Consider the following 17908-nt stretch of genomic DNA (forward strand, 5'->3'; position numbering starts at 1 on the left):
CACGCAAATGTAACATAAGTCAACATTTGAAATAGTTCCAATAATCATGAAGTATAGAATCCATCCTTGTTATTTACTTGGGAAATCTGGGGTTTACTGTATGGTCATTCAAAATGTAGATCAAAATCACGCGATAACTATATGAGGATGAACATGTATTTTCACACTACTCACACTTTATATAGATGCTTCCAACCACTCACCAGCATTCCTGCTTCCTCACAGGTACTGAGCCATCTAGTGGTCAGCCCACGAACTCCACTGCAGCTGCAGACAACCTGCCAGACCCACAGCAGAGGTTAGTTCTCTTTACTTAGCTCTAAGGCCCCGACCATGTTCTCACAACACTGATGCAATTCTGATTCACATTTTGCTCTCCACCCCATGTCCCTTTCCACTGCGTTTTATGGCTTGCAAGTAAACTTACAATTTTATATTTTCAAAATGTGTGTGTGTGTGTGTGTGTGTGTGTGTGTGTGTGTGTGTGTGTGTGTGTGTGTGTGTGTGTGTGTGTGTGTGCGCGTGTGTGCGCGTGTGGGGGGACACACATTTTAATTAGGATAACCTTTAATTTTAATCAGATGTACCCCATCTGCGTCTATCTTCTGCTAGATCCACTGACCTCAAGATTTTCCTCATCCGCCTGATCTTATTGGTATTGCTTGTAGCATCTGGCTTGTTTGGCTGGAGGATAGTAATACATGGTAAGTCCATGGCAAATGCTGATTACGCAAATTCAGAAGCAAAATATTACTTATATTTTCTTTAAAGATGATTCATCCTACAGTGATTTTGAGAGAGAATTACATGATATTTCCTTGTGTTTGTTTCAGAGAAAGCCAAAATTAAAGCATCAGTCGTCACAGTGGTAAGATAGAGACATGTCATTTCCCAGTATCACCTTGCAGGGTCATGTGTGGTCATCACCTCATCATTTGCATAATATCTTCTTTATGATAGTATCATAATAATACTTTATGGACTGATTAGGACACACAATAACTTTAAAACTATGTAATTTAGGGTCTTATGTGCATAATAGTAAGCATCTTATTATTGTTAGTACTGTATAGTGCTGTATTAGTTTAAATCCAAATCCTAAATATTGCTATTTAAGTTGTTGTACTGTTCCTGATGTTGGGTTTGAAGTGGGCATGCTTATGCTGCAGACTTATTACACAATAAGCTCCGCAAACCAATCAGGCTCAAGTGCCTCTACCAAAATAAAATAACAAAGAAGACTAAGAAAAAAAAAAGTATCACAATGTAGTTATACAGCAGGGGGGGGGGTGGGAGTCATTGGGAGCACTTCAGCAGACACGCCCCCACAGTTTCTAAGCAGAGAATACTGCTTAGTTTTTCATGATTTTGAAACCTAATTCTTGGAAAACTTGGCTGCATTTCTAATCATTCAGATATGGCTGGGTGGTTAATACTAAAAACAAATCTGTGGTGTGACAAACTCAAAACACACTTATTTGTTGTTTTCCATGGGTTAGGGTTAGGGTTCCATGGGCTTTAAAGCCTTAACCATGTAAGTAATGGTGAGATTATTCTATAATAACTGAGTGTAAGTTGTTAGTCATGACTCATAATAACTTGATTTATAGCAGCGCTCTACTGCTGTTCCTCCTCTTTCCTCTGCTTATTCACCACAGGCAGCAGCTGATGTTAGCGCCGGTCTCTTTGAACCTGCGGAGGACTGAGAACAATGACAAGAAGTCACACATGTTAGTGTGTATCTTCTGTTTTATTCACTCTTTCTTTTATCTTGTATCATCATTTCAAATAACACATCTCTTTATGTTCTTCAGGTATCCTCAAAACACATTACTCAAATTGCCCATTATGTATATATTATGTATTGCAATTATAATCAGATATGCATACGGTATATATGTCATTCACATTTCAATGATGACCATAACACAACTAAAACACACTAACTAGAATGCAATAAATGCTCCCTATAACTTATACAAAGTTCACAATTTGCATTAGAAATGTGCTTCAATTAACATTATCATTTTATACAGAGCTACATGGTTTATATGTAACCAAAACCACCATGGCTTTAACAATTTCTGTAAAGATATTTTATGTTGTACTGATAACTCATTAACTCATTCACTGTAATTACTTTATTTGCTATTTTGGAACCACAAATGCAAGCGACTGTTTTTCCTTTTTGACTGAAGTGTAATATTTTAATTATTATTTGGGTGAAGTACATATTTATGTATAGATCTAGTTTGTATATCATGGTGTACATAAATACAAATATGTACAGATCCCCTTTGTATATCATGGTGTACATAAATAAAGGTTTTATCATATACGTGTACAGATCCCCTTTGGTGTACATAAATAAAAGTGTTATCATCTACCTTGGCTGTTGCAATTGATTGTTTAATTTTGATGTCAGTGACTAAATTGTAATGTATTTTTTGCTATAACTGTCTCATCAGCCACAGACTGGCTGACATAGAATAGTAACATCTAGAGGTGGACCCTTTTCTGACATTGTAGGCTACATGATAGAGCATTCTGTTCTACCATGTATATCATTTCATCATTCTTGCAGACTGAGAAACATAGTCAAATGGTGTGTGTGTGTCTGTGTGTGTGTGTGTGTGTGTGTGTGTGTGTGTGTGTGTGTGTGTGTGTGTGTGTGTGTGTGTGTGTGTGTGTGTGTGTGTGTGTGTGTAGGTGTGTGTGTGTGTGTGTGTGTGTGGGGGGGGGGGGGGGGGGCGGCAAGGGGAGAAACTGGTAAAACGTGTAATAATAATAATAATTAAATATTTAATTTAATAATAATTAAACTGCCTGGTGGGCGGCTACTCTGGGGAGAAAAGGTCCTCCCCTGGTGCTGCTGTGTGTATGAGCTACTGTATAATTGTACCAAATGATATGCTTTTATTGCAAAATGCACAATCGTTGTGCAACCTTTAGCTACGCTGCCCCACTATACTGACCATTTAACATGGTCATCTTTCAGGCATACCTCAATGTTACATTTTGATGGCTTAAGGTGAATAAGGCACATGACAAGATTCATTCAACTGCAAAATTGCATTACAGTTTTCTGCCAATTTCAAAAACACAGAAAAAGCAGTTGACAGCAGTTACAGTATAATGAGAACTTAACACCCATCTCCTTCCTATTTGACTCACAATTTATGTATTTAGAAGACAGTGTGAACATCTGCAGTTTTACTATGGCTTTGTTATAGACCCTGGCTGGTCCTGATGAAGACAATAACAATCAAACTAACACATATTTTTGTTGCACTTTAGGGAGATTCTCATTTAGCTACTTTTCACATTTTACTGATTTGAATTAGGTGTGAGCAGTTATCATTTGCAAACATATAGGTGTAATTTACTGTACACTGGGGACAGTTTAGAGAAAGGTTTATTTGCACAAGAAGAAAACATACAATGTAAAATATAGAAGAAACACTGTACAAAAAAGTAACGTTATTCCTTCAGTTGTTCAGCAGAAACAGAAGACAATCAACAGCCTTCATGTACTGTATATGCATAACCACACATCAAAAGGGAATAGCCTAGGCTACTACAGACTTGACAATACAACATTTGTCATATTTTAGTGATGTTGGATATTGTTATCGCTGGGCTGACTGACGTGCACTGGTGCTTTCTGCAGTAGATGTGATATTGGCATTGTTCGATTGACATGGTGTTGCAGCTGTGGATATGACGCATATGGATGACTGCAATTGTGCGGTCGACGCTGTGCGTTTTCTGCTGAGTGCACAGCACAGGTGTGAGTTTCATGTCGCACTGTGCACACACACGTTAAACGGCACATGCGATAATCTATCGAAAATGTATCCCACATCACTGGTGAAGTTAGACCCACAGACTCATTCTAGGTGCAAGCTTAGACAATTGAATTCCTGAAACATACAAACTTATTAATATTTCAATTCAGGAGACACAACTGTTGAACTAAAAGTTGTATTAAACAATATACGTAATATAACAATATTACTATTTCATTCATTGCCTGGTTTGCTCAGGAGTCACTGGAATAACGTGAGTATAACATTATGGTAGGGGTGTCACGATACACTCACGATACGATACGATACACGATATTGAGTTCACGATAACGATACGATACGATATTTTAACAATATTTTTTTGCGATCGATTTGTAAGTTGAGGGGGCATCCTCCACGCTAATTTGAGTAATTTCACCCTTTTCATCCTCCGTGTCTGTAACGTCCCTCGTCTGTTCAAACAAAGCAATGAAAAGGAGAGCGAGCATGCTATCAGATGCAGATCAGTGCCACCATGTTCAGCTTCTTTTTCTCACAATATGAGATTTCATCTCAACGATACATATTGTCACGTTTTGATATTGCGATATATCGTGGGACGATATATTGTGACATCCATGCTACTATACTACAGTATATTCAAATTGACATTGATACCTCATATCCTGGTTTTCAGATGTGTGAAATGCCAACATTTTATTCTGGCGTTCTGGAGGAGATGGGGCACGGTGGCGCAGTGGCACAGTGGCACAGTGGCACAGTGGTAGCACTGTCGCCTCACAGCAAGGAGGTCCTGGGTTCGATTCACACCTGGGATGCTGTGAGCGCTGAGGGTGTGTCCCCATCCCCATGTCCCCAGTGCCTACTGCCCAAGTGAGCTCGTCAAAAAGGGCATTTCTCTGCGGATTTTGAATGTTCTCCCCGTGCTCCCCTGGGGGTACCCCCTAGCCTGGGTGAACCCAGCCTCCACGTGACGTGCTCTCAGTCAGGCCTGTTCTCAGTCACTACAGTGACTGGGAAGTCTGAGAGCAGATCACGTGGGGGCTGGGTTTACCTAGGCTAGGTACCCCCCACTAGAAAACATGCAATGGATGCCGGGATGTCAGCGCAAATAGCGATGCAATCTCTTTCTGAAATGCTGTAACGAGCAAATTACACAGGCTTTGCATCTACATTAAATTGATATTCACATTTGTTTGTCATTTTTGATTGATTATTGGTGAGGATATAATTAACATGTATTGGCTCATTCCTTCTAGCCCTCGGTCTGGAGTCGATCCGCATCTGAAAAAGCTCCATTTCGAGGGGCTGGATGACGTATTTACCACCATCCCATGGTCCTCAAAAGGAACGGGACACCCTGCCCCTACATGTACGTACACGTGTGAACACGCATACTGGGGTATTGGCCGTTGATATAATGTCACACTCTTTACATCCCTCATCTCCACTCACTCTCTTGCAAGTTCCACCTCCTCTTTTTTCTTCCAGAACGCATCCAGAGAAAAGTAATATAACAGTGGATCCAGACAGCAGTTCATACTAGCCAGACACTTGAATGCTCTGATTGCAGGATGTGTTCTATCTTCAAGCATGAAGGTCAACGACAGAGGCAGGAAACAGATGATAAACATGATCAAGTTCATGCCAAAAAGCAGCATGACCTTCATCTTGTTGACCCTTGCAGAGTCCCTGAGATGACTGAGGGTCCACGACACCATAGCGGTGCACACAACATTGACTGCCAGTATGGTGAACACTAGTGCAAACTCTAAATAAGCCAACACTGGTGTGTACAGGGGACATTCAGGGAATTCAAAACAGCTCGATGCATTGCAGGTGTATAAACGTCTTGAAAACATGATGTTCTCCGGGACATTCCCCACGAACACAAAGATCCAAATGAAAGCAGAGGCTTTCCAGGCGTTGGAGGTGGACCTCAGATGGCGCGATCTCAGCGGGTAGACCACCGCCAGCAGCCGGTCCATCCCGATGAAGGTGATGAAGACGGTGCTGCTGCGGAGGTTATTGCGGAAGCACACAATGATCCACATGCATGCGGGAATGCCAAAGGGCCAGCTGAGGGTGGCGTAGAAGTAGACCCTCATGGGCAGGGAGATGACCAGCAGCAGGTCCGAAAGGGCCAGGTTGATCATGAAGACGGCACTGGGGGATTTGAGGCTGTGGCGGCGTAGCAGAGTCCACAGTGACACAGCGTTGAGAGGCAGACCCACCACCAAGATGCAGCCAAACACTACGGCGTAGGCCATGTTACTGTATGGCAGTGGCACTGGCTCATTTCCTGCCTGGGTGGTGTTGTTCATCATGTGTCTCTCCTGACAAGAAAAGCAATATCTTTGAGGCCATTTACACCTGGCGTTTACAACATGCGCTTTCTGCCATCAGATTGCAATCAGATTGTATTTGATCACTTCAGCCTGATTCCATTTACACCTGGCGTTAACATGCATTTTCTGCAATCTGATTGCAATCAGATTGCAGAAATGGTTGTCCTCTCAATAAAGTTGCTGTATCCAGATTGAGAGGACACATTGCATTTACACTTGTGTTCAATGTGTACACAACAATGCATCCCTGACCACCGCCGGAGGTGGTTTGGCCGATCAGATTGCAATCCATCTTCAATGCGTTTTGGGGGTGTTTACACCTGTACTTTCAAGTGGTAAAACACAATCTGATTGCAATCGGATCACAGAAAACACATGTTAACGCCAGGTGTAAATGGCCTCTTTGTAGCATTTGTTCAGGAAACTGGTATGCCTCATTACTTTGTGCAAAAACACTATTAATGGGGGAGGGGGAAAAGACAAAAAAAGGACAAAGAGGCCAACTTACTTGTGGTTGCGTGGTCTCTTTTCTGGGTCCGATGCAGACTTATTTGGAGGGAGAGGTGGTAGTGTAAGAAAATAAAGAAATAAAGAAAAGAAAGATGCTGACACAGTTCAACCAAGCAGCCTAGTCAGGAGGACAGATGTACTAATGGGGGCTTAGAGGCTAATCTTGAACGTCTTACCGTGGGTTGGATTCACCCACAAAGCACGTACGTGAGTGTACGTGGTTTCCGGCCATCAGTGTTCATGAGAACTGAGGCTTGGTTAACCGTGTTTTAAGCAGTGGAAAGTTTTTTTTAACAGGAAACAGTTGTGACTTGACTCAAGAAAGAGAGAGAAATGCTATTCCACATTATGAAGATATCTCGAAGAGCATGGCAGAGCAGAGATGGGTGAGCTGGAGTTGCCTCCTAATCTGTATTGGAAATGGCCTGGATTGACTGTGGGAACCCCTATTTAGGAAGTTACTTATCTCATGGTTAACCAAGTAGCCTATGGTTACTAATGTAACCCTGGTTATATGTTCTCGGACTTAGGCCTTGGCCACACTGATCCGTCAGAAAATGGACAGAATTATTGAACGGACAGATGTGTAACCTAGCCTCAGCTAACATGTTAAAATACAGTAGCAATGTAGCAGCCTATAATACTGAACTGGTAATCCCACAATCATCCCGACATTATGCCAGGCTGTCTCCGTTTAGTTTTAGTTTTTGTAATCTTTTGAAGTCACGTTGTACAACAGCGGGATGGTGTACACAGCATATAGCCTCCTTCACCGCCTCGGCCGCCATCTTCTTTGAAAAGTTGAAACAAATCTCGGAACGCCTCCTCTCGAGACCTCGACTCTGATTGGCTAAACGGACAGTGACTATCCGACCATCCGATACGTCCATCCAGAAAAAGTTCATCCCTCTTCAACTTTCTGTCCATCAAAACGTATGGACATTTTCTGGATACGTACGCTTCTGAGTGCTCCACGGACAGTCGGACAGCTGTTATTGAAAATTAATGGAAGTGAACAGAGAAATGAACGCAGACGGACAGACACCACGGATCAGTGTGGCCAAGGCCTTAGCCTATTGGCAGTCTGTGAGATGCTGTAGCCTATATACGACGCCTCCGGCCAGCCAGAGTCACCGCCTCAGCAACTGTTACACCCCACTCTAGTCAGTGCGTTGTGTTTTTTGGTGTCACTGTTGATGACGGATGATTCATTTACCACATGAAAAGTTGCAGCATGGGAAGTCATCAAAAGCTGGAAGCTATTCTTTAATATTTGTTTTTCTTATTTCAAGTTTTTCCAGGAATATGTTTGGGGGTTTGAAGTACTGGGACCATCAAAAAGAGGAAGTTGAACATAAAAGTGTAATCACTTCAGAGATTTCCATAGCGCTGAAGTGGGCGTGCAATATACAGTATATATATGAATTTATCAGTCAAAAATTTAAAAAGTATTTTTAAGTCTACATCTGTATCAAAACACGGGTGTGTTTCCCAGCACAACATTTAATTATAGAAACAGACTCTTCACTGGAAACTAGGTTAACATCATGCAAGTTGGCCCCAATATTGATATTGAAACCAAGATCAAATACCACAGAAACCAAGGAGGATGTTTCACAACACAGACAATACATTTGAAACCTGCGAGCCTTATCAGCTGGCTGATGAGCCTGATGTGTTTCTAGCGTAATAGTCCAGGCATTTTACGCAAATATGTGGGTCAACCTCACACTAATTGCAACAAAACCAAACTCAACTGATTTTGTATCCTCAATATGTCCTCAATGAAGGAAAAAAAGTGTTAAGGAAATGTATGAAGGGAAAGTTTTGAAAATGACCTAAATATGATGGTACCCTATGGAAGCCTATGGAAGCCTTTTTTTTTTTTTTTTTTAATGTGCCATAAATCTCATCACTTATATCCTGTATGTGTTTTTTGCTTCAAGGAGAAAATTAAAAAAATTAAAAAAAAATGTTAAAAAATAAATAAATAAACGTTTTTGGTAGGATCATATAGGTAATTTTCAAAATTTTCCCTTCATACATTTCCTTAACACTTTTTTTCCTTCATTGAGGACATATTGAGGATACAAAATCAGTTGAGTTTGGTTTTGTTGCAATTAGTGTGAGGTCAAGTGACATTTTTACTGGACTATAATACTAGGTCGCACTCTCAGCCCGGTTCACCGCAACAGCTTCCCGAATCTTCTCCTCTTCTTGAGGAAAACAATGGCCGCTCCAGCGACTTGCTGCGCCAACATGAGATCCGACTCTCCTTTCCTCTCATCTCTACACTATACAAATAACGTTTGGTTGAACTTTCTTATGCGTAGGGTTTGGGTTTGTAGCTCGAATCACAGGTTTCATTTGATGGGTTTCTGGGTATTGCCGTTGGCTGTTCATGTGAGGAATTGTTTTGTGTCCTGTGGGTTGATCTTATTTAGGCTTGATCTTATTTAGGGTTGATCTTATTTAGAGTTGTTCTTATTTAGGGTTGATCTTATTTAGGGTTGATCTTATTTAGAGTTGATCTTATTTAGGGTTGTTCTTATTTAGGGTTGATCTTATTTAGAGTTGATCTTATTTAGGGTTGATCTTATTTAGGGTTGATCTTATTTAGGGTTGATCTTATTTAGGGTTGTTCTTATTTAGGGTTGATCTTATTTAGAGTTGATCTTATTTAGGGTTGTTCTTATTTAGGGTTGATCTTATTTAGAGTTGATCTTATTCACAGGTTTGCTTAATGTTGTTCTGCCTTGATAAATACAGTATCAGTATATTGGGCAATGTGCAGTAAGAGACTGTGCCAAGTAAGTGGGAGGACCACAATGGAAATAAGCCCTCGGGCTTTCTATCAACTTGTACCCCCCCTCCCATGTTTTGGCGAGGAGTTCCTATATGAAGGAAACGCCCAGGGGGCACGGGGAGAAGATGCAAACTCCACACAGAAAGGCCCTTTTTGACGACCCCACCCGGGCGGTGGGCACTCGAGGACATGCGGACGGGCACGCACTCCTTCAGCGCTCACCCAGGTGGGAATCGAACCCAGGACCTTCTAGCTGTGAGGCGACAGCGCTTACCACTGCACCACCGTGTACTTGCACTTTAAGTGAGTCAATAAATGTGATCAATCAATCAATCAATCAGCAATGTTCACTCATCTGAATATACAGTGCAACTCTCATCTTTGTATTTGTGGTTTAAAAACTACAAACAATGCATCTAACACAAAGTAATTTGTAATGCGCCCCCCCCCCCCTCCTAAAAAACATACTGTACACCACAAAGAATTGACAGAGACGAGATGAACATGGAACTCAGATTTATTCGGGATGGTTCGGTGGTACACATTCAATCGCATTCAATAAACCTGGTTGCACCAGTCAGCCTTTACCATCTTTTTTTGTTCAGAGTGAAAAGAAAAGAAAAGTAGCGTTGAAACCACTGTTTGCAAACCTAGTGGGGAGCCCTTTCCCTCGGAGAGCGAGAAGAAGAGGAGGAACACAAAAAATTAAATCCCCGGAGAACGGGTCGCCACTGTGTTACGCATGGCTGCTTTCAGTGATGTCGAGAAACACACAAGATGGCAGAGAAGCGAAAAGACATTGCAGAATAGCGGCAACGACGTTATAGCTGTGCCACTATTTGGGTGTCTGCCTGCCATGCCATTTTGTGTGCAATGCTTGTTGCCCTGCGAGGATTCTCCGTCTTGACACTACAAGTATCGTCTTGTCTGCACGACAGGAGATCCAACGACTAAAAGACAGCCAGGCTGACTGATCAAAGGAAGAGTGAACAGACTTCTGCTGCCGATTGTTTTTGGTCTAATAATCTCTCTGCTCTTACAGTATATCTACGAGTATTCTCTGTCTGAGGACTAGCAAACGCCAAAGGGAACTGGACTATTACATGGGTTGCGATCATTGCATGTCCTCTGATTTCCACCACTGCACATTCTGACTATCCTGTGTCTACGGGGCTCTGTGTGTGTGTGTGTGTGTGTGTGTGTGTGTGTGTGCAACAGATTTGTCTTGGCCTGGTGTAAATCAGGGGCTGCTCTGAGGCTGGCGTGGTGTATGGAAGCTTGTAATGAGTGGTTGGAACAGGAGGAGGGAGGTGGAGGAAAGGAGGGAAGAGGAGCATGGGAGGGAGGGAGGGACGGGAGGGACAGACGACTAGCTGTGTTTTAGTAGCGTCTGGACGAGGAGGAGCGGGACATGCTCATACTGCTGCTTCCGCCTCCACCGCCGCTGGAGAAGCTGCTGTAACCTCCGCCTCCGCCTCCACCACCGCCGCCCATGGACATGCCTCCGTAGCCGAACGAGCTTCCTCCTCCTCCTCCGCTCATCATCATACTGCCGCCGCCGCCGCCGCCCATGCCCATGCCCATACCCATGCCCATACCGCTGCCGCCGCCGCCACCTGGTGGTGAGAGATGAGATGTTTTTTTTCAGATGAGATAAGCATGGCATAGATTTCTTTAAATTGTGATTACTAAAAAATATCTGATGATTTTAGTGTTGGCTTATTCATTTTCATGAAGACCTGAGAATTGACTTGGAAATCACTTCAGGTGTGAGAATGTTGAGCAACACACTTACCACCTCCGCCGCCGCCGCCGCCGCCTGAGGTCGTGACGTGGATGGTAGCCTGCGCACCACCACTGGCAATTCTGCGGAGAGGTGCATGAATTAGCAATTTTAGCTACTGGTGTTGCGGCCCCGCACAATACAGCGAGATGCAATGTACTCTCTCAATATCTCCTAAGGTTCAATCTTTCTTAAGCCTATAGCTCAAAAACTAGCCCATGGTTTTTACCTGGTCTCCTCCCCTTCTAGCAGTTTCCTGTAGGTGGCGATCTCAATGTCCAGGGCCAGCTTGACGTTCATGAGCTCCTGGTACTCGCGGACCTGGCGGGCCATGTCCTGCTTGGCTCTCTGCAGGGCGTCCTCCAGGTCCTTGATGCGGAGCCTGGCGTCCTTCACAGCCATCTCACCGCGCTCCTCAGCCTCGTTGATCTGGAGTTCTAGGTTAGCGCGCTGTAAGGTTGAAAAAGACGGCAAAAGCGGTAGCAGTGATGTTATTAGGACATGCTCAAGTGCTATATATTGGCTTAGCTGAGGGTACTGTGACTCAAAACGACAGCAAACTGTCGCAAATTACTAGGCCTAAAACTCACAGTATCCAGTTACCGCTGTAACTGTAGCTTACCTGGCCCTTGACTGACTCAATTTCGTTCTGGAGGCGGCTAATCATACGGTTGAGCTCAGCGATCTCAGTCTTGGTGGTGCGAAGGTCATCTCCATATGAGGTTGCGGTGGTCTGAATCTCCTGGTACTGGAGGAAGAAGCAATTGTTACTGAAGATCTCCGAATATCAATATTCAGTCTGTACATTTATCTGTTGTTGATTTTCAATAGATCAGAGGGCCTTTCCATAGCTCTTCTGTCCAGTTTTATTTGAACTTGTGTGCAGGGTATGTGTGTACGTATCACATTGGGCTGGTGGACAATGATATGGGTGACATTCTCTCTCTCCACCTACTTTCTGCTGGTACCAGGTCTCGGCCTCGGCGCGGCTGCGGTTGGCAATGTCCTCATACTGAGCGCGAACTTCAGCAACAATGGAGTCCATGTCCAGGTTGCGGCTGTTGTCCATCTCCACAATGACTGAGGTGTCCTTGATCTGGCCCTGGAGCTCACGCAGTTCCTGGAGAAGGGGTGAGGACGGATGGACAATAGATGAGATGAGACAGGGATGGAGCCAGACGTAAATGAAATGGCGAAGCTGCAAACAAGCAAGCAAACAACTAAATTGTGGTTTATTTTCCTTACCGCCTCATAGACGGCCCTGAGGAAGTTAATCTCGTCCTGGAGGGCGTCAACCCTGGCCTCCAGCTCAACCTTGTTCATGTAGGCACCATCCACATCCTGGAAGGGGAGGGGAGATCATTTGTATTGGCAATGGCTCTGGTGTACAGCATCATCTCTTCCACTATCGTTAAAGGCATGGTGCAGTAACTGGGACTAGAATTCACAATTCTACTGTGGGTCCACTGAAACTCACTGACCTTCTTGAGGAGCACAAACTCGTTCTCTACAGAAGCACGCTTGTTGATTTCGTCTTCATATCTGGACGGAAAAAAGCACAGAGTTGAGAAGTCAGTTGTTTGGAATTTGTCTTTCTGTGACATCCCGTTTCTTTTACGACTGCTTTTGAACTCACTTGTTCTTGAAGTCCTCCACCAGGCCCTGCATGTTCCTCAGCTCTCCCTCCAGCTTGAGCTTCTCGTTGCCGAGCCCGTCCAGCTGCCGGCGCAGGTTGCTGATGTAGGCCTCGAACATGCCGTCGATGTTGGAGCGCGTGGTGGTCTGGTCCTGCAGGAGGCTCCACTTGGTCTCCAGCATTTTGTTCTGTTGCTCCAGGAAGCGGACCTGTATGGAGGAAGCGGCATCATTGGTCAGGATTATATAACCAGTGTGAATAGACGTAGTATGTTGAATAGAAGTGTTGTTTTTGTGGCGAGATTCAAAACAATTCATTGACGTTCACATTTTAGAGATGCACGTGGTGATTGTATTAAGGTAAATGTTGCCCATGTTTTTGTTTTCATTGCATGACCATGTCATTCTAAATTGCATACAATTTATGACCCGGCTTGTGCCCGTTTTATTTGCACGTTCACACTCTCGGGTAACCGCAATGTTTGCTTTCTTTGTCTTAAGTTGCTCATGTGATCCTTGCATAACGCCACGCCTATGTGTTTGAGTTTCCCACGTATTGGCAGCTGCTGTATTCGAATATTCCCTCAGGGCAGGGCTGTTCTCTGGAGAGGGCAGATCTCTCTACTGTACACTCTGTAGCAGCGCTTGTTCCTATAGTGAGGGTATTTTGTCGAGAACAACTGACGCGGTCCCAGGAAACATGTTTCAACTCATTCTCAGAGGAGGCAAAAAAAAGAAAAAATACCTTACACGCAAAATACAGTCAGAGACTACAGTACACTCAAGTGTCGGGCACACAGGAGTTTAGACTCCACCCCTCCCTAAAAAATTTGAGGTGTGTACGTGTGCGTGCAGGTGTGTTTGGGGAGGGTTAACGCGAGGTCTAACAGTGCCACGCCTCAGCCCATCCCCTCCTTAAAGGTTGAGGTTACCCCTCCCTAGCCTCCGGGATGCATACTTTTAGTGAATGAACATGCCTGCCTGCCTCAGCCTCAGATGCCTGGTATTACATGCCTAAGGGAGTTAACTGTCATATAGGGTGTTATAAATTACAGATCTGTATTGATTTATTGATTTGTGCAATATCGATCTTTCATACAATGATACAAATGATCACTCAAACGGACGTTTGTTTGTTTTCATTCTGCAGGTTTTTGTATTATATTGCACTATGCAAGTAAGCATGCTTAATTGCCAAATCTTTTCTTTTGCATCTTCCATTTTTTCAAAAAGAAAGGCTTCTGCGAATTAACTGCATGCGATCAGTTCACCTGTCCGATAAGCAAAGAGTGGTTCGTGCACCGTGCATGAGAAGCTGACTGAGCATTTTCACAGACAGCTAGGGTGTGTGGGTGCGGCCAACTTCTTTTTCATCCCTACCCTGTGAGAAAAAGTCCCTCGTCGTCACAGTCTTCATAAGCTCAGTAGAACTGATGTCTCTGATTACACATTAAAGTGTAAGAGTGTTCCTCTGGTGGGGGGTGGGGGGGGGGGGAACTCCACCAAGTTATTTTATTCCGGATTACGTCAAGTATTACTTGAAAACATCTCGCCACTTTCTATCTAGAATAAACAATGAAAGCTTAATGCGCGAACACTTTTGATAAGGTTGCGGGTCGTGCGTTGCAGCTAGAGTTTACATGGCGTCCACTTTCAGCTCCATTCAAGGCCTGTGAGTCCTTGTTGCCATGGGAACGGATGCTAACCTGATCCCCCTCTTCCCCTCACACACACACACAGAGAGAGAGAGAGAGAGAGCGCACGGTCACTGGATACCGCTGGGCTAAAGTTTCCTACCCCCGTCCTTCTCACTGCACAGAGAAACAGCTTGCAAGGAGCCAATTATGCTCAAAGGGAAACTGATCAGCGGGCAGCAACCTAGCTTTCAGTTTCAGTGTAGTGGCTAGTTGCTGCCGCACAATGGGCCTTTGAGAAGCACTGTACGAGTTGATGTGAGGCGATTAGAACAGCTGTTGTTTCGGCATGTTCCATTTGAATAGACTGCGAATGAAAGGTAAATGCGTTTATTACTAGAGTTATTTCTCAATGCTAGGCCCTTTAGTGTGCAAAGTTATCCAGGTTTGGATCAGTGGCTATGTAATATTTAATGAGCCCAGAGGGGGCTCTAGGGCGAGATAGTGTCTATAGAGCTGAACAATCACGTGACATGTCTTGCCCCGGAAGAGTCCCCCATTCATTTCTCCATAGACGTTTCGGAAAAATCCTTAGCTGGAACCAAGCTAACCCGTGACCATAAAACATTTCATTTTGGAGCAAAAACAAAAAATAACTTTTTTTGATTTTTTTCCCCCCGTCGTCTTTATTTCTTGTTTTTGCTCCAACTGAAATGTGTTATGGTCACTCATGATAAAGTAGGTCACGGGTTGGCTTGGTTCCAGCCTTAAAACTCGTTACATAAGGATTTTTCGAAAATGTCTATGGAGAAATGAATGGGGAACTCTCTTCCGGGTCAAGAAATGTCACGTGACTGTTCAGCTCTATTGCAGCTATTCAAGTGTGATGATTGCACTAAGCAATCAACACTTGTAAGTGCAATGCAATCACCATCTATTATTTAATGCTATATTTTCATTCACCTCAATGCACACTTGAAGCTTTTAAAATTTTGAATGAAAAAAATATTCCATACTGACATGCTATGACACTATGACATACTATATGACACATGACACTATAGTATGACATATGACAATATGACACATTCCCCAAAAAAACACCCAAAAACCCAGGTCACATTCTTGAACGTGAGTGGGGGGATACGCTCGACAGAGACGGAACAGACGAGACACTGGGGGTTTCACTTACCTTGTCGATGAAGGAGGCGAAGCGGTTGTTGAGGGTCTTGATCTGTTCCTTCTCCTGGGTGCGGACGGTCTGGATCTGGGGGTCGATCTCCAGGTTCAGGGGGGCCAGCAGGCTCGAGTTGACCGTGACGGCCGTGATGGGGGCGATCATGCCTCCGCCAAAGCCGCCCATGCTTCCGCCTCCGCCATAGCCTCCGCCGACCATGCCGAAGCCTCCGCCTCCGCCTGCGCCATAGCCCCCACCGCCGCCTCCGCTCATCATGCTATAGCTCATGCCGCCACCGCCACCGCTGCCGCCCATGCCGTAGCCTCCGCCGCTGCTGACGGCCATGGAGCGCCTCATGCTCATGCCGCCGCCGCCGACCGACGCGCTGCCGAACGACCTGCCGCCATATCCGCCGCCGCCGACGCTCATGCTACCGAATCCTCCTCCTCCTCCTCCTCCGCCGCTGCTGCTGCTCGCTCTCATGCTGCTGCTGCGGCTGGAGCTGCCGCCACCGCCGCCGCCACCGCTACTGCTGTAGACTGTAGACGTTCTTTTCATGCTGACACTCATGGCTGGTTCTGTTCCCTCGCTGAGGGGGCTTGAGCAGGACAGAAGGGAAGGGAGCAGAGAGAGAGAGACAGAGAGATTCGGCGGAGCAGTTCACTAAGAGGAGAGTCAAAGTCCCTCTGAGTGTCCTCTCGGTGTCCGCCGCACCTTTTTATGGGGCCTCTGAGCGAGGAGGAGTTGGAGCTGAGCTCCACCCACCCCGCTCTCCGCCTCTCGCCTCTCCCTCTTGAACCCTCCTCCGTCCGTCGTCTACCCTGGCCCCTGGGAGGCAGGTGGAGAGGCTGGGAGGAGCCCACCGGCGCGTCAGGCAGGTAGCAGTGCCATGCCCTGTAAGGCGATCGGGGCCCCGGCACGCCCAGGTGCTAGCAGTGAGGAATGGCATCAGGGCCTGGGGGTAAAGGGAGGAAAATATATGTTGGCAAAAACTTTCACTTAAATAGCTGGGGGGCTTTCGGTGGGGTGGGGCGGGTGAAACTGCACTCGCTGTTCCACTGTTTTCCCCTGCTCTTATTCCTGCAAGAAAGATGCATGCTAAATTGCACAGATACCTTAGAGCTTTAACGAAAGCTGAAAAATGGGTTTTCAATTTGCTTTTCAGTCAGTTATTGTGGTCTTTCTTGCTGCATTTGCAACGCACACATTCTGCCAGGCTGTTTTCAAAGCTATGCATGCATGTGCTATATAAGTAGGCTTTTGTGCATTGCATAAATAATAGATCAAGGAATGCATGTTAACGTTATACTTAAAGGAGATGCAGTATTATATTGGGCAACATAATTCACTTAACACTCTTCACTGCAGTAGCCTTCTGGCAAACCCCTCAAACCCTCCTCCACTGAAATTCTGGTAAACATCTGTCATCCAATGACTTTTGATTTACAGAGCGCTTGAGTTCCCATTTGTGAGGGGGGAAATACCAAAACAATGTGTTCTTCCATGTCCGTTGAGTGTGCTCTCCTCTTGCTAGCCTCGCAAAAAAGTTTCCTCCTCCTAGATTTACTTTGTGCCTATAGGGGGCACTGATGGACAGAGCATTGCTACTGCAGGTGTCTAGTGCATTGACTGTCTAGTGCTGTAAATGTCAAGTTTATTATTATTGTATGGTTGTTTGATTTGTGTGCATTAGCAGCATAAGCTGTCTTGTATTATTGCAAAGATGACACTGAGTAGAATGCACCAACGTTTCCATGTTTCAACCAATGATGACGCCTTTCTCAAAGCCATCAGCATGTTTACTATATTATGCAAAAACTTGCTGAGATCGTGCCTACATGTGTATAGACGGTTTTCACCAGCTGCAACACCACAGCACTTACTTTTTCTCATCTTCTTCTTCAGTGTTTTATGGCGGTTGGCATCCTTAAATGTTGCATTACCGCCACCTCCTGAATTGTATCATCTTCACAGTGCTAAGTCTGCTAACTATTTACAGTGTCCACTTTCTCAGCTGTTCAGAGGGAAACACTGACATACCTCTATTTCTATTTGTTTATTTTTGCTATGTAAATGTTTAAATATTAAGATAGGCCTATGCGTGCAATAACGTACCGATAGTCAGCTCAGCTGTTACTCTGTAACATGTAGCTTTTATTAGCCTCTCAGGCTAGCTCTGGACCAGACGACAACGCTTCCTACTACC

General features: G+C 44.6%; 3 protein-coding genes across 3 annotated transcripts in view; 1 reads left to right on the forward strand and 2 right to left on the reverse strand.

The window, feature by feature from the left end:
• Nucleotides 1-17908, forward strand: part of LOC310794746 (zinc-binding protein A33-like) — a 219578-nt gene that overhangs the window by 40079 nt on the left and 161591 nt on the right. The gene's annotated exons all lie outside the window — the stretch shown is intronic.
• LOC310794722 (lysophosphatidic acid receptor 6-like) lies at nucleotides 5226-6079 on the reverse strand (the record flags this gene model as incomplete). The annotated part of the gene is made up of 1 exon (XM_083656742.1): nucleotides 5226-6079. One exon carries the CDS (start codon nucleotides 6077-6079, stop codon nucleotides 5261-5263), a length of 819 nt encoding a protein of 272 aa, XP_083512868.1. The 3' UTR covers nucleotides 5226-5260.
• Nucleotides 9973-16399, reverse strand: LOC310794786 (keratin, type II cytoskeletal 8-like). The gene is made up of 9 exons (XM_083656823.1): nucleotides 15718-16399; nucleotides 12893-13101; nucleotides 12738-12798; nucleotides 12502-12597; nucleotides 12212-12376; nucleotides 11879-12004; nucleotides 11486-11706; nucleotides 11269-11339; nucleotides 9973-11089 (listed from the first exon to the last, which is right to left on the reverse strand). The coding sequence occupies exons 1-9, from the start codon at nucleotides 16270-16272 to the stop codon at nucleotides 10854-10856; spliced, it is 1740 nt and encodes a 579-aa protein (XP_083512949.1). The 5' UTR covers nucleotides 16273-16399; the 3' UTR covers nucleotides 9973-10853.

Source organism: Poromitra crassiceps (assembly GCF_964638095.1).
Source record: "Poromitra crassiceps genome assembly, chromosome: 20".
Taxonomy (NCBI): Eukaryota; Metazoa; Chordata; class Actinopteri; order Beryciformes; family Melamphaidae; genus Poromitra; species Poromitra crassiceps.

Excerpts from the sequence above, each read along its gene's own strand:
- LOC310794786 (XM_083656823.1), bottom strand. The coding sequence starts at position 16,272 with ATGAGTGTCAGCATGAAAAGAACGTCTACAGTCTACAGCAGTAGCGGT. Across the intron at positions 12,799-12,892 it reads GTGGAGGACTTCAAGAACAA|ATATGAAGACGAAATCAACA; the intron begins GTGAGTTCAAAA and ends TTTTCCGTCCAG. Across the intron at positions 11,340-11,485 it reads CTAGAAGGGGAGGAGACCAG|AATTGCCAGTGGTGGTGCGC; the intron begins GTAAAAACCATG and ends ACCTCTCCGCAG.